The following is a 14,841-nucleotide window of genomic DNA, read 5'->3' on the forward strand; positions in this document are numbered from 1 at the left end:
GGAGGCACCGGGCCGCAGACGCCCAAGGTAGCTGACAGGGCCGCAGCGGCTCACCCCTCCCTTTCTCGAAACGTGGTTGGGCAGCTACCGCTGGCCGACGCCGCTGGGAGAAAAGGGCTGGGGGCGGGAGATGACGGCTGTGTGCTCGCTGCTTTGCCCTCTGCGAGCACCGGAGTCCTTCTCCTCGCAGCCCTGGCTGCAGACCTAGCAGGTGAGACGAGCGCCCATAGCGTGGACCTGCCGGCTCTAGCTCCTGTCCCTGCCCCTGCCCCTACCCCTGCTCCTGCCCCTGCCCCTGCCCCTACCCCTGCTTCTGCCCGTGCCCCTGCCCCTGGGGTCCGGACCAGTGGGCAGCGCCAGACTGGGGTGTCCCCGACCTCGGCCCATTGCTGCTCCTGTACCCCTCTGCCCCGCAGCGCCTACGCCTGAAACCTGCGGGAACACTCGGGATGGTCTGCACAGAAGGGGCGACTTGTCCCATCTGATGCAGAGCTGCCTCCCGAGGGTGCAGAGAGCCCCCTTGCACGTGCGCCAACCCTGTCATCTCGGACTTTTCACTTTATCTCAAGGTGGCATCAGTATCTACCCTTCCTGAGCGCCTCTGCCCAGGTACCTGGTGTTTTGCACCAAATTTTCTCCCATCTTTATGGAGCGAGCACCTGACGTGACCCCATGCCCTGGCTTTCCATTTCCACGGATGTCAGCAGCCCGCGGGGCCATCTATTGGGTTAGGGACTCTGCACTCCTTATCTTGGAGGGCCAAAGTCTGTCCCTTGCAGACAGACAGGGAAAAAAGGCAGCGAATAGGGTGCCAGTTGATGTTTAAGAGTTCTTTAATAGTGCTACACGGCATTAGGTTTTTCTCATGGAGAAAGGGTATATTTATTGGGTGTTTGAGAAAAGAACAGCCTAGGAGTTTAAAGCTTTCTCTTTCAAGTTAACACTGCACCCCATTTTAACTTAATAGCAGCAATTAACCTACTATTTCGGTGCTTTGGTGATGTTATCTAAGTCATAAGTGATTAGACCGTTTGTATACTTCATTTTCTAGTGTCTGCCCCCAGTGAACTGGCTTGTACAGTGGCAGGTCAACTTGTTTGTTCTGTAACAAGCCTTGTTTTTGTAGATTAAAGGACTGGATGTCATTTTTTTTTAACTTCCTTTGTTGTGGCTCTTCATCTTAAAATGTGCTTTGGAAGCGTTTTTTTTTTTCCCATGTTTTTTTTTTAATGGTATGAGATAAAACTTGAAATTTATTTTTAATTTTTCCCTTACTATTTTGAAACAATCGCTAATGTAAGTCCCAACTGACTTTACTCTGTAGTTGAGGCTGGGCTTGAACGCATTGTCTTCCTGCCTTTGCCTCCCTAGTGCTGGAATTAGAGGTGTGTGACATCATGTCAGGCTAGAAGTTGTTTTAATTTTCATTTGTCTCAGGAACTGTTGCTTTTATGACACTGGAAAAATTAAAGGGGAAAAGGGGCAGATTACTTTTTAACGTTTGTTTTTTTAATTTTGAATTAATTGAAAGTTGAACCTGGGTGTTGCTTCTATTGACCATCACATTGATGAAGAGGTCTTTTTACACTGTCAATAGCTACTTAAGATCAAACTAAATTCAACTCTTCTTAATTGATGGGTCTAAAATAGAGACTGGTAACTTTATAACACATCCCAAATGGTAACTTTATAGACTATCTAGTAGTTCTATTATTAAGGATCTTTAATGGCAGGTGTGTTTGTAGAGCTACTTAGGACAAATGAATGGTCTTTATTTTGTTACCTTTCTAATCTTTATCATTAGGTCTAGAGTCTCTCTGCCCCTCTCTCTCACCCTCTTTAGTGTCTTCTTTGATTATTAGGTTTTTGTTTGTTTTTTGAGGCAGGGTCTCAGTGTGCAGCCCCAGCTAGCTTTGAGCTTGTGACCCTCTTGCTCTGTCTTCCAGTTCTGGGTTTCCAGCACGAGGTGCCACAATTGGCACTAGAACTATTGCTGCTATTTCTTGGAGGCCTATTCTGTGATAAGCTGTGCATTAAATATCCTTTCTCTACAGTATCTTTCTAAGGAGGTTTCCCTGCTCACTTTACAGTTGAGGAAACCTACTGAGGGAGGCAAAGTAATTAATTGACCCAAAGAGTTAATAAAGGTTAAGGTTCAAAGTCTATTACTCTCTTCACTTAACTATTGTTAATTAGGATTGTTGTTTTGAAAAATATAAAACTACACTGTTGTCTTATGTGGTCCAAATAGGGGGTTGTGGGTTATCCAAGTAAAGAAGTACAGGGAACTTTGGAACAGCATCAGAAGTCTGGGCCAATTTTTCTCCTCCTTTCCCACTACCTTTCTAAGGACACATTTCTTAAGGACTCTGGTGTTTAACACTCAAGTCTGATTGTTGATCAGATCCTTCAAGAATGGTCATGTGTCCCAACCCGAATCTGTTTATGTGTCCCAACCAATACCTGACTATGTGTCCCAACCAAAACCTGGCTATGAGTACCAATAGAACTTGGCTATGTGTACCAACCAGAACCTGGCTATGAGTACCAGTAGAACCTGGCTATGTGTACCAACCAGAACCTGACTATGTGTCCAACCAGAACCTAGCTATGTGTCCAACCAGAACCTAGCTATGTGTACCAACCAGAACCTGGCTATGTGTACCAACCAGAACCTGGCTATGTGTCCAACCAGAACCTGGCTATGAGTACCAGTAGAACCTGGCTATGTGTACCAACCAGAACCTGGCTATGTATCCAAGCAGAACCTAGCTATGTGTCCAACCAGAACCTAGCTATGTGTACCAACCAGAACCTGGCTATGTGTACCAACCAGAACCTGGCTATGTGTCCAACCAGAACCTAGCTATGTGTCCAACCAGAACCTAGCTATGTGGACCAACCAGAACCTGGCTATGAGTATCAATAGAACCTGGCTATGTGTACCAATAGAACCTGGCTATGTGTACCAACCAGAACCTCTCTATGTGTACCAACCAATACCTGGCTATGTATACTAACCAGAACCTCTCAGTGTACCAATCAGTATAATTTGGTGTTTATTTGTTAAAACTCAAAAATGTGAGCATTTTAGAATTGGTTTCTACTAACCACTCCTGTTTAATCCTGGCTTAAAAAGAATTGTCTTAACCCCAATTACATATAAGGTTTTTTAAAAGGGTTTGGCTTATAGAGAGCAGGAAAAGGAATATTCTCTTACACAACCTGTATATCATTTGATGATCTTTGGCCTGTCACCCAAGTCATTCGAATGTGGCGTGGTGTTTGAGAATTTAACCAAATTCCTGCAAATTGCAGGGAACACCAGATTTTCCCCCTGGTATGTAGTGCCAGGTGGTAAAACTAGAATAATCACTTAGATATGACAATTACTATCATACTAATTCCAAATTACTAGTCAGAATTATCTAAAGTTTGTGCTCATTGCATCTCTGGCAGCAAGAGGAGGGGAGTCTATCAGTTGCTACATTAGCATACAGAACTTACTCCATCTTTATAATGTTTTAGGATACAGTTTGTGTTTTGGGAGCTGTTACTGCTGTGAAAAACGTTAATTGTTTAGAAAGAGAGATTATCCACTCATGAACTAGATAATACCTAAAAGAGAACTGACAGTGAGAGAAGGAGTTGATTTAAGAAATGGTAAGGTTGTTATTTAATGAATTTAGTGAAAATCTTAACGAATCAAGCTCCCCCTCCCCCAGTGCTTCCAATGTGCCAGGCATTGTGTTAGATATTAGGGACACAGGAATGTGTAAAGACATGCGTGGTCTTTGCTTCTGTGGCATTTAAAGTTTGGTAAAGGAGACAGGCTTAAGGCAGTCATTTCAAGGCATTGAGATAAACAAACTGAGAAAAGCAGACGAAAGGGAAGGATCATGATTTTATTTGAGAAAGAACCATGCCTAACTATGTGATTAAAGAAACCTCACCTGATGAAATGATTCCAGAACCATATGGTTGAGTTTGGAGAATGGGTAGGTGCTAATTATGTGGGCAGTGCAAATGGCAGAGAAAATTTTAGAGTGAACTACATGTGTCAAGTCCCCTGTGGCACTAAGGGACTGTAGGCCAGTGTGTGTGCTTAGGCTGGTGGAATGACATTTTTTTTAAATCACTTTTTTCTTTCATAGGTTTGTGCATACTCTACCAAAAGTTATATCCAGTGCTGATTAAGTGATTACTGTGTGCTGGAAGTGATTAGAATATAAGCACTCTACTGGTATTGCCACTTCACAGATGATAAAGTGAAGAATAAGAAGTTAAGTTTTGGGTTCAAGTTGGTAAGTGATGGCCTGCTATGATTCGACCTTATGCTCAAGTATGACCACAGGCTAGAAGGGACCTTCTAGTTCCAGTGTCACTACTTAGGCTATCCCTGAGAACTTCGGAATTTTCTAGAGAATCCTGGTGCAAGTGGGTCCTTTGCAGACACTGGGCCCCCTCCTCTTGGCCACTAGATGGAGGTGGATTGTGGGTACCTGGAGAGAACCACGGGGCATCACTGCAGCTGTAAGGTTTGTGGATCTTCTTGTTTAACTCATGTCTGACTCTTCATAGAAGGGTAACACAAATGTTTTGAGCTGACCTACCTTTGAGAGGGAAGCACCTCCCCCACCTCTTTTCCATTGTGTTTCCCCCTGATGGACACTGAAGAGAGTATGAACATTTATTTGGCCATTTAAAATGTAAATAAATCCAGGTTTGCAACATTCCATTTCAGTCTGTACTCTGGTCAGTCGTAACAAAGAATTTTCTATTCTATTCTTTCTTTTTCATTTTTTTTTCAGAGACCTGGTGGTTGGAGGTGGAAGGAAAGAGAAAATGGATTCTTATTTTTCAGCAGAGAACTCAACTCTGGCCATTAATATGAATGAAACTTTGTCTGCAACAGTAACTCATGGATTTAATTCCACCAGCGACCCACCTTCAATGTCCATAACAAGGCTTTTCCCAGCCTTGCTAGAATGCTTTGGCATAGTCCTTTGTGGCTACATAGCGGGAAGGGCCAATGTCATAACTTCAACACAGGCCAAAGGACTGGGAAATTTCGTCTCAAGATTTGCCCTTCCAGCTTTATTATTCAAAAACATGGTTGTACTTAATTTCTCTAATGTGGACTGGGCTTTCCTATATAGTATCTTAATTGGCAAGGCCTCTGTGTTTTTCACTGTATGTGTTTTAACCTTATTGGTTGCCAGTCCTGAGAGCCGATTTAGCAAAGCTGGACTATTCCCTATTTTTGCTACACAAAGCAATGACTTTGCATTGGGATATCCTATAGGTAAGTTATTTTTATTCTTCAATTTTAAAAAAGTTTAAGCATTTTATGTGGTAACATAAGTTTTTGATATATCTAAGCTTTTGTTAGTGAGATATTCTTATTCTCATCTCTAGGGACTCATTCAATTTTTGTTTAATTGAAATTTTTTTCACACAATATATTCTGATTACAGTTTTTCCCTGCCTCAACTCCTCCCAGATTCTCTCCACAAACCCATCATTTTTTCCTTAAAGCTGTCTGAAATTAGAATATTTTTCTTTAATTTCAGGGTTTTAAGGATCACTTAATTATCTACCTAAAATAAATGGTCATATTCTAATACCTTAGGGGATAATCTTTCTAATAGTATTCTATTTCTTCTCCATTATCTCATGTAAAGAAATCTAATTTATAGAAGGGATCACATTCTGACTTAAATTATATTTTAAAAAAATCTTATGTCTCTATGAAAGTACTAATCACTGCATGCCAGCAATGGGAATTTATGGCATTAATGGCTTTTCCACACCATCCATGTTCTTATGCTCTAGAATATATAGATCCTTTTACACTAAAATTTGTTTGTGAGCTTGTTATTTGAGTTTTCAGGGTATTTATGTTGATGCTAAATTCTTGTTTAAGGACAAAAGTGGTGAAGATGCTATTGTGTCTGTAGATCTGTACTCAGCCCAATTTTACATTTTCTGGTAAAACAATAAGCACACTAATTTGGGATGCTGTAGTTTCTTGAGAGGAAGTATATTGTGTTTTTCAGAATATACCACCATTCCTAGAAACTCATTTTTAATATTTAAAAATGCAAGTTGTTCGTATTTTAACCAGGCACCACAGCATGGGGACTGTTGTATCTATATTCATTCATTTGCTGTGGGAAGATACTACATGCCAGTGCTAGGAAGAGACCTGTGAACAAAGTTCTCAAACATATTGAGTTCATATTTTAATGAAAAAATAAAGTTATGATTGAAACTAAGATCATATCAAACGTTAGCAGGGGCCAGAAGACTAAGTAAGGGCCAGGTGTGAGTAGATGGTACTGTGGCAGAGTGGTGGGTTAAGGCTTCTCTGATAATACATCTTCAGAACAGAGACTCAGGGGAATATTAAATTGTACAATTGAAACCTACCGTGAACTCTCAGGCCTCTGTCATTTTATCCCATCCTCCTCCCCCAAGCCATTTTACCACTGGCACCAAAAAGATTTGTAGTGAACTATAATGTTCAACTTTCCTCATTTTAGCCATGGAAAAATACCAAAGAAATCAAATAGCATGGAGTAAGGCAGGAGACTGAAGAGGAGGGGGCAAAGCAGGGCTCTTAGGTAACTGGTCTATAAATAGAAGCTCTGTAAGTATTCCTTTAGAGTTACTAAACTTTAAGTTGAAATTACACGACAGCAGTTAATGTTTGTCCCTGTCCTTAGGAGAACTAAAGATGTAGTTTGGCCAAGGATTTGTAGGATAAAGACTCCAGAAGCAACATATTGCCATAGTGTTAAGTATCTAATAAATATTGTTCTTATTTTAGACATGAACGAGGCATATATAGTTTCATACTTTTATAGACTAGTGAGCTCATAAAGAGAACTAACATTTGTAACATTATAGTTTACAGGAAACTTTATTATTTGAATAGGGCAGATATTATCACTTTCAAATAAGGAGACAGGGTTACAGGATTGTGTTAACCTAGGTCACACAGCTAACATGTGCCTGAGACCCACCTCTAGGCTTTCTGGTTCTAAATCCCCGGCACTCTCTTGTGCCACAGGGTTACATAACAGGCTAAGTCTATCTTAGAAGACCTGACCAACCTTTGTAATTTAGCAGTTTCAGAACAAAATCAGATGTTTTTGTCTTTAAAATATGTTTGGGGTGGGGGGAGCTATAGGGGTAGCTTAGTAAGAGTGTGTGCTGCAAAAGCAAGAGAACATGAGTTCAAACCCCCAGTATCCACTTAAAGACTAAGCATGAGGGCTTTAGCTTCCTGAGCCACCCTCTGCTTTGTGAGAGCTCTTCCATTCTGTGTGTTTGCTTTATGTGTGTGTTTCCTTGCCCTTAATAAAACCTATTCTTTATCAGCTTGAAGAAAAAAGTCAGACAGGCCTTTCCTTCCTATAACCCCAGTGCTGGGAGGTAGGGACAGGTGGGTCCTGGAACTCACTGGCCAGTCAGCCTACCTTAAATGAGCTGCAGGGTTAGTGAGAGACCTGTCTCTAGAATACTGTGGAGAGAGATGGAGAAAGACTCTAGACCTCTTCCTCTGGTCTCTGAATGCACACACAGATGCATGAATGTGCAAAGGGGAGGAAAGAGCAGGCGTGGAAAAAAGCTATTGGATGAATTACTCTTCCTATTAAGACTTTGTAAATTGTATACACACACACACACACACACACACACACACACACACACACACACACGTATGTATGTATGTATGTATGTATGTATGTATGTATGTATGTATGTATGTACCCAGCCATTCCATGTTATATCTGTAAATGATATCTGTAAATGTAATAATCAAGTTCCTAGTGGTATAACAACCTGAATTTCCTTGATGAATATGTTGTGCAATTTGGGGTTATAATTTCTGTTGTTTGTTTTACTCACAGATAATAATGCTTGTAACACCAGGCTGTAGACTATAGCTTTATTAAAAACCAGTCATACAGACAGCTTTCTCATCTACTTGTAAAATGGAAGATGTGTACAGAACATTATGTCATATGTCTGCTCCCTAGTCTGTCTCCATCTGTCTTCTGCTCCTGTACATGGTGAACAGAGAAGACAGTCACCAGGGAGACCTTTCTATTGGTGTGTTTCACACCTCTCCTAGGAATTCCTACTGTCATGCTGAAAGAGAAGTATTGATAATGAATTAGAAGAAACACCCTTCTTAGGGCTGCATTTGCTCCTCATCTGCCCAATTTACATGTGACTTGGGAAATAGTGACATGGAGAGAAGATAGATAAGTTAGTGAATAAAGAAAAAAGATGGATATGTATCTTTTCTTAGTATATAGAAAGGATATACTATATGCTATAGTATATAGAAAATAATGCTATGTTACTATGTAGTTTTTACGTTAAAGTCAAGTAAAGTACAGACTGAAAAGGGTTTACTGTCTTTTAGGACAATTCTTTTCAAAGGTGCTTTTTAAAATGCAGGTGTGAGAAGAAACCAAGAATCTACTACCAAGGTGACATGCCTATTCCAGCATATCAGAATGGCTCCCTGCCTCTGTCATTAAAAGATACTAATAGGGCATAGTTAAGTCCTATAATTTATTCTTCAAACAATGCTGATAGCATAAGTACCCTGACTAATCATAATTAGGCTCTAGTGCTTGAGCTGTAAACACAATGGGGATGAAGCTATTTAACTATATGCCATTAAATAATGGAATGGTCTTGTCAGGGTCTGTGTGTTATTTGCTAGAGATTGAAACCCTGCAGGAATCAAAATAGGAGTCACAGTGGGTGGCTAATTTTATCTTAGTTCTTACAAGCTATATACTAACTCCTCATAATGGGATTCCCCCTCCTTCTAAGAGCCTTATTTATAATCGTTAATTAATTAGGACTTAATAGTTGATGTAGTGATTATAAATCTAATTTTAGTTGCTATAGGTCACTGTATTCGTGTGTATTTTCCTTTCCGATTTAAAAGATTGTCTTCAGGTTGCTAACTGCCAGTTTATAAAGATGGAATGTTAAGTAATTATGGAAATGAGTGGCAAAAGAGACTAAAATTCCCATGTTGAACCCCTTTCTACCCGTAATTTAATAAGTATTTATTTAATCATGATTATTTGCTCTCCCACTAGACATTGCTTCTTTTGCCCTTTTGCACTAATTCAGTTGAGTTAAAAGACTATAATTGTAACCTGCTGTATAAATAATCACAATATGTAAAAAGGAAAAAAACATGAAATTTCAGTTAGATAGGAGGAATAAGTTCAAGAGGGCTATTGTACAGCATAGTGAATGCAGTTAATAACAATGTAAGTGTACACATCATGGAAAATTATATGTATGCTGGTGAGCTTCATTTAACCATCCAAGACCTAAAAATTTCAAAATAACATGTATATAACATGTGTGGTTTTTATTGGCCAGTTTAAAATGCATTGGTAATCCTGTTATTCAGGAGGCTGAAGCAAGAGGGCTGCTGGGAGTTCAAAGCCAGCCAAGGCTACAGTGTGAGATTCTGTATCAAAAACCAGGGATGGTGAAGCGCTTGCTATGTAAGCATGAGCCCCTTGTGAACTTAAAATCCCAGTGCTGGGGAGGTAGAGATGAAGATCCCTGGAGCCTGCTGGTGAGCCAGTCTAGCTGAAACAGCAAGCTTTGGTTCAGTGAGAGAGTCTGTTTCAAAGAGTTAGGTGGGGAGTGATTGAGAAAGACATTCAACATCACCTCTGGCCTCCACACACATGCATCAAAAAAGGTTAATTAAGGTGATAATTTTTAAAATAAAATATGGATCCAAAAAGAGCCAGATTAGCTAATAACAGATATAAATTGTTGTATGATACAAAGTACATTTTTACTATACCTGACACCCTTAGCATTTGTTGATGTATCAGTTAATTCTGTTCATCAGATTTGTTCAGTACTGTGTTGGGTGTGGTCTGTGGGTTATGGAATGATGCCTCCAGGGGACTTAGAATTTCTTGAGGTGGCATTGATGCAAAGCAAAGTCTCACCGTATTCCAGAGGTAAGATTTAATGATGGAGTTTGAAGACTTGGTAGAATGGGTCCAAGAGACTGGCCCTAAATATTAGGCAAGTTTCAGAAAGAAACAAATTCAAGATGTTAGAGAGTGAGGGCATGATCAGCAAATAGAGCTTGTGTTTGTTAATGTACTGTTTGTCTACTGTACCTGTGACAGGGATCTGGCAGATGGAGTCTTTGCTTTATGGAGTAGTAAAAGATGTGTTTGGATAAATAGGACAATTATGGGGACTGGCTGTGCTCATTAAAAGAAAGCCACAAGAGCTATGCCAGTGAGTGGTGGAAATGATAGAAAAATACTAATTTTTGAAAGTTTTGACTTTGCATAGTTGTGATTTAGATGGTACTCTTTGGAGTTAATAATATGGATGAAAGGAGTGGTTGAGAAAACACAAAAGAACACTGGTTAGTGAAAACACCTGGTAACCTAATTTTCAGACTTTTAACTAATAGGAGTAAGAATCAAGAGGAGAAAATACAAAAGACCCTATAAAGGAAGGGCAGCAGTCTCCCATATCTGACGGGAGTGTGTGTCAAGATTCCCCTTCTGACGTCTATATATACTAGGCCAGCAGCAGTTTTTGCCTCGGCATCCTGAGTGATGAGATTCTCAATTATGCATATAAATGTATATTATATATAATAAATGTTGTCTTTCCATATCTACCTATGATCAGGGTTAATGTATAAATTTGGTACACCGAGAGTTTGGCAATAACTAGTAAGACAGAATAGTAATACACTGTAAGACATGTGTGTGTTGTGGGCTCTGTCCTTTTCTCTCAAGCTGTCTCACTGCACTTTGCTTACTGTTCTTGTTACCCATGGATAACTAACTGGGCATGTAGGAAGCCAAAGAAAGGATGGGGTGCTGCTGTATTTGTTGACTGCCTAGCAACAGCAATGGAAAACTGTTGCTCAGACTTGCATTGAATTTTAGAGAGAGAGAGAGAGAGAGAGAGAGAGAGAGAGAGAGAGAGAGAGAGTTAGTTCATCATGTGGTAGTGACCAGTGATTTTCCAGGAATGGAAACTTCTCTACACAAGTGGTCGTCAATATAAGGGGCCTTGGGTAGAGTGTGGAGTTGGAAATAAAGGTTGCCACAAAAAACACTTCTGCATTGCACTGTGGCCACTTAGGAAAAATTCTTAAAACTAGACCGAAAATGCAAGACATTCCCCAAATATACACTCCATTTAAGAAACTAAAGTGGTGGGCAGATACCGACACCTTTTTCCTAGAGGTGGAGTACCTAAGAAGACGTGTAGCTACCTAAGAATAATTATCAAGATGGGGCTTTTTACTTTAAAAAGCACCAGGGAACATGGAAGGCAGCCACCGAGTCATAAAGCCATCACGTCTAACTTAGAAACCAGTGTGAAGAGAACTGATGAAGTTTTATGCAATCAAGGTCATTTAATCTCTGCTCTATTTTGGAGGTAATATAGACCTATGTATGTGCTTAACTAGGAGAAAAGTGATTTGAATTTTATAAAAAGTAAGAGTAGCTAATGAGATCAAGGTGGAGTTCTGAGGTTATATAATCTATTACATAACTTTAACGGGACATGAGTCTGACATTAACTGAACTTATGAATCCTGAGTAGGTAAACAAATATATTTTCCTACTTGTGTCACTTTATCTTAGTGTAAATTAAGAAACTGGATCTGCATTGTTTTCACATGATTGCCTCTCCCCTTGGAATGATTGTGGCAGTTCCTTTTATTTCTCAACTTCACAGCCATTATGAATGAGCTTTTGTATACTTCCAGTTGGATAGGTTCAAGTTCTATGTCCAAAACAAGTCTGAAGACCAAGAGGCTTTAAGTTGCCTTGTTTGACCCCAGGACAGTCACTCATTCTTTACCTTCCAGAACTGCTAGAAGTGTGATCCCACTCACTTACCCCCTCCAAGAAAAGGTCTTCTGTAGCAGTTAAGTTCTCAAGTCATCATGTCTTCTCAAACTCTTCAAAAGCCCCCCACAAAATACAGCATTGTGCTCTGTAATGTGCCATTTCTTGGTAATCTTGCAACCTGTTTTGTTGTTGTTGTTACTTTGTTTTGTTTTTCTTTTGTTTTTTATTTTATCCAGCCTCATTCTTCAGTAGGTAACAGGCTCTTTGGGGACATAGCTGAGAAAAAGTGATGCTTTGTTTTCTTAAGAATGTATAGTTACTAGCCAAGTGGTGGTGGCACACATCTTTAATCCCAGCACTCAAGAGGCAAAGGCAGGTGGATCTCTGTGAGTTCAAGGCTAGCCTGGTCTACAGAATGAGTTCCAGGACATCTTGAACTACACTGAGAAACCCTGCCTCAAAAAACAAAAAGCAACAACAACAACAACAAACCTCGTAGTTACATTTTCGAGAGTTAAATACATTGTGTGGTTCCATGCTCTTCCCCTCCCAAACGCTGTCCAGTTCCAGCCTTCTGTCCTTCTTTAGCATCTTCTCTGATCTTGCCTGGAAGCACTCATTACTCTCATTTCCTCACAGCCTATATGCCCCACAAGCAAGGGTAGGTATGACCAGCACTCTCTTCCTCATCGTTACCTGGTGCTATCGCTAGAACATTAGCTCGCTGTTTTCTTGATGACACTGTTAAAGTTGATTGGCTCAATCACTCCTCTCCATTCTAGTCATTTCCTCCCATCCACTGCAGACTTTAATGTTTGATTCTCTTATTCATTATGAAGTTCTACCTTATTCCATTTGACCTTAGCATCCTCCTCAGCTACCCACTGAATTCCCTGCCCGCTCAGTCCCGTGGCCTCCTCATCTCCAGGAAAGCCTTTTTTGCTCACATGGCCACACTCTAGACCACATCTGGAGAATATAACTTAATCGCTCACAATCTGACTAAAAACTTCTGAACTTCCAGTTGTACCTAATTCAGACATGTCCCAGGTCAGCAGTCTCGTGTCTACATCTTTCCCTATGGAGTGTGAACTCCATCACAGCAGTGCTGTTAAGTTCCTGACCATACTCTCACCTATCTGCTGCCATTTGACTCCTGCCTTATCCCACCAATGAAGATGCTCGCTCCATGAGTTCAAGCAATTATCTTGTTGCTATCATTACTTATACAGATTTATATTTTGAGTTGCTCTTTTAAAATTTTACAGCTCTTCCCTTTTAGAGATTCTTTTTAAGCATCTGTATTTGGAAAATAGTTGTTTTTTTATAAAAATAACTTAAAGTTGATTGTTGTTATTGTATAAACTGGATGGTACTTAATATAGTAAGCTTTTCTTTGTCAGTTTTATTACTAAAATTTGTCTCTCTAAAATTAAGTGAATGGGGTTATTCATCACTAGACTAATTTTCAATGATATAAACAAGCACAAAAATGTTATATACCTATTTGTATAATCTTGTGCTAATATTCTTGTTTTACAGTTGAAGCTCTGTATCAAACTACATACCCGGAATACCTCCAGTATATTTATTTGGTGGCACCAATATCTCTTATGATGTTAAACCCTATAGGGTTTATATTCTGTGAAATCCAGAAGTCTAAGGACACTCAAAATGCTTCTCAAAATAAAGTAAAAATTGTGGGACTTGGATTTCTACATGTGTTACAGAACCCGATAGTATTTATGGTCTTTGTTGGCATTGCCTTCAATTTTATTCTTGATAAAAAGATCCCTGTATATATGGAAAATTTTCTTGATGGACTTGCAAATTCCTTCTCTGGATCAGCCCTGTTTTACCTTGGTCTGACAATGGTAGGAAAAATAAAGCGACTGAAGAAGTCGGCATTTGTCATGCTTACTCTCCTCATCACGGCTAAACTGTAAGTTCCACTTACTTCATGTGGGAGTTATAAGAGGAAGAAAAGCCTATTTAACCAATGCACTGGGTTGTATTGCAGCAAACTTTTCCTTTAGACATTAATTCTTACTTATATAGCTGCTATGATTTAAAGGAAAGTGGGCTATTTGGGTATTGTAATAAATTATTTCCTCACTAAGGCATGCAGGTTATTTTTTCTATTTTACTGTTAGAAGACAAAGATTATTGGTTTTACTTCAGGTTTTTTTTTCATTCAACTTTTATGTAACGTTTACCTAATATTTTCAATGTCTTAGTAAAATCATACTTAGTTAATCAGTTTTTATGGCTCTAAGCATCAAACCTAGGGCCTCAGACTTGCTTGGTAACTGTTTTACCACTGAGCTATACCACATCCCTAGATCATGTTTTAAAAATAAATTTTGCAAAATTTCTAAACCCATTAAAAATCATAAAGTACAAGCATCTTATTGTTTCAGAATAATAACTTTTAATATTCACTATTTTTAAAGAATTTTGGAAACTATTCAGTGACATAAACATTTTTGGACAAATTATCATTATTGGAACAACATTACAATGGAAATACTTTTTTATTAATAGTTCTTCAGCTTATTGGCTTGTCATCCATGGAGTTGATACAATTTTACTGCAATATTACCCAGAACACTTAGGGCATGCTTATATGTGGAATTCAACTCCTATATAAGAGTTAAATCCATGGGACCAGGACAAAATAAATAAAGGAAATAGTTCTGAAAAATATTTTTGGTGGTAAATTGTTCTTCAGAATATATGAATTAGTATTTCCACTGTAGTGTTGTTTCAATAATTATAATATTGTAATTTCAATGTTAATTAAAATTTTTCAATGTTTTTTATTCTTATTAGATATTTGATTCTTTTTAAAAAATAAAAAAAAAATTTGCTGGCTGGAGAGGTGTCAGCATCGATTCTTCTTTCAGACAACCAGGGTTTCATTCCCAGGTAGCCCACA

At 39.2% G+C, this 14,841-nt stretch overlaps 1 protein-coding gene across 2 annotated transcripts in view; it reads left to right on the forward strand.

Moving 5' to 3' along the window:
* Gpr155 (G protein-coupled receptor 155) overlaps nucleotides 1–14,841 on the forward strand; it is a 44,282-nt gene continuing 29,441 nt past the window's right edge. For both annotated transcript variants that reach the window (XM_035446839.1, XM_027420169.2), the window contains exons 1-4: nucleotides 1–211; nucleotides 4,155–4,304; nucleotides 4,812–5,305; nucleotides 13,446–13,845. In XM_035446839.1, coding sequence (XP_035302730.1) covers nucleotides 4,846–5,305; nucleotides 13,446–13,845 — 860 coding nt within the window. In that variant the 5' untranslated portion in view covers nucleotides 1–211; nucleotides 4,155–4,304; nucleotides 4,812–4,845. The remainder of the gene's footprint in view (nucleotides 212–4,154; nucleotides 4,305–4,811; nucleotides 5,306–13,445; nucleotides 13,846–14,841) is intronic.

The sequence above is a fragment of the Cricetulus griseus genome, chromosome 6 (genome assembly GCF_003668045.3).
Source record: "Cricetulus griseus strain 17A/GY chromosome 6, alternate assembly CriGri-PICRH-1.0, whole genome shotgun sequence".
NCBI classification, from domain to species: Eukaryota; Metazoa; Chordata; class Mammalia; order Rodentia; family Cricetidae; genus Cricetulus; species Cricetulus griseus.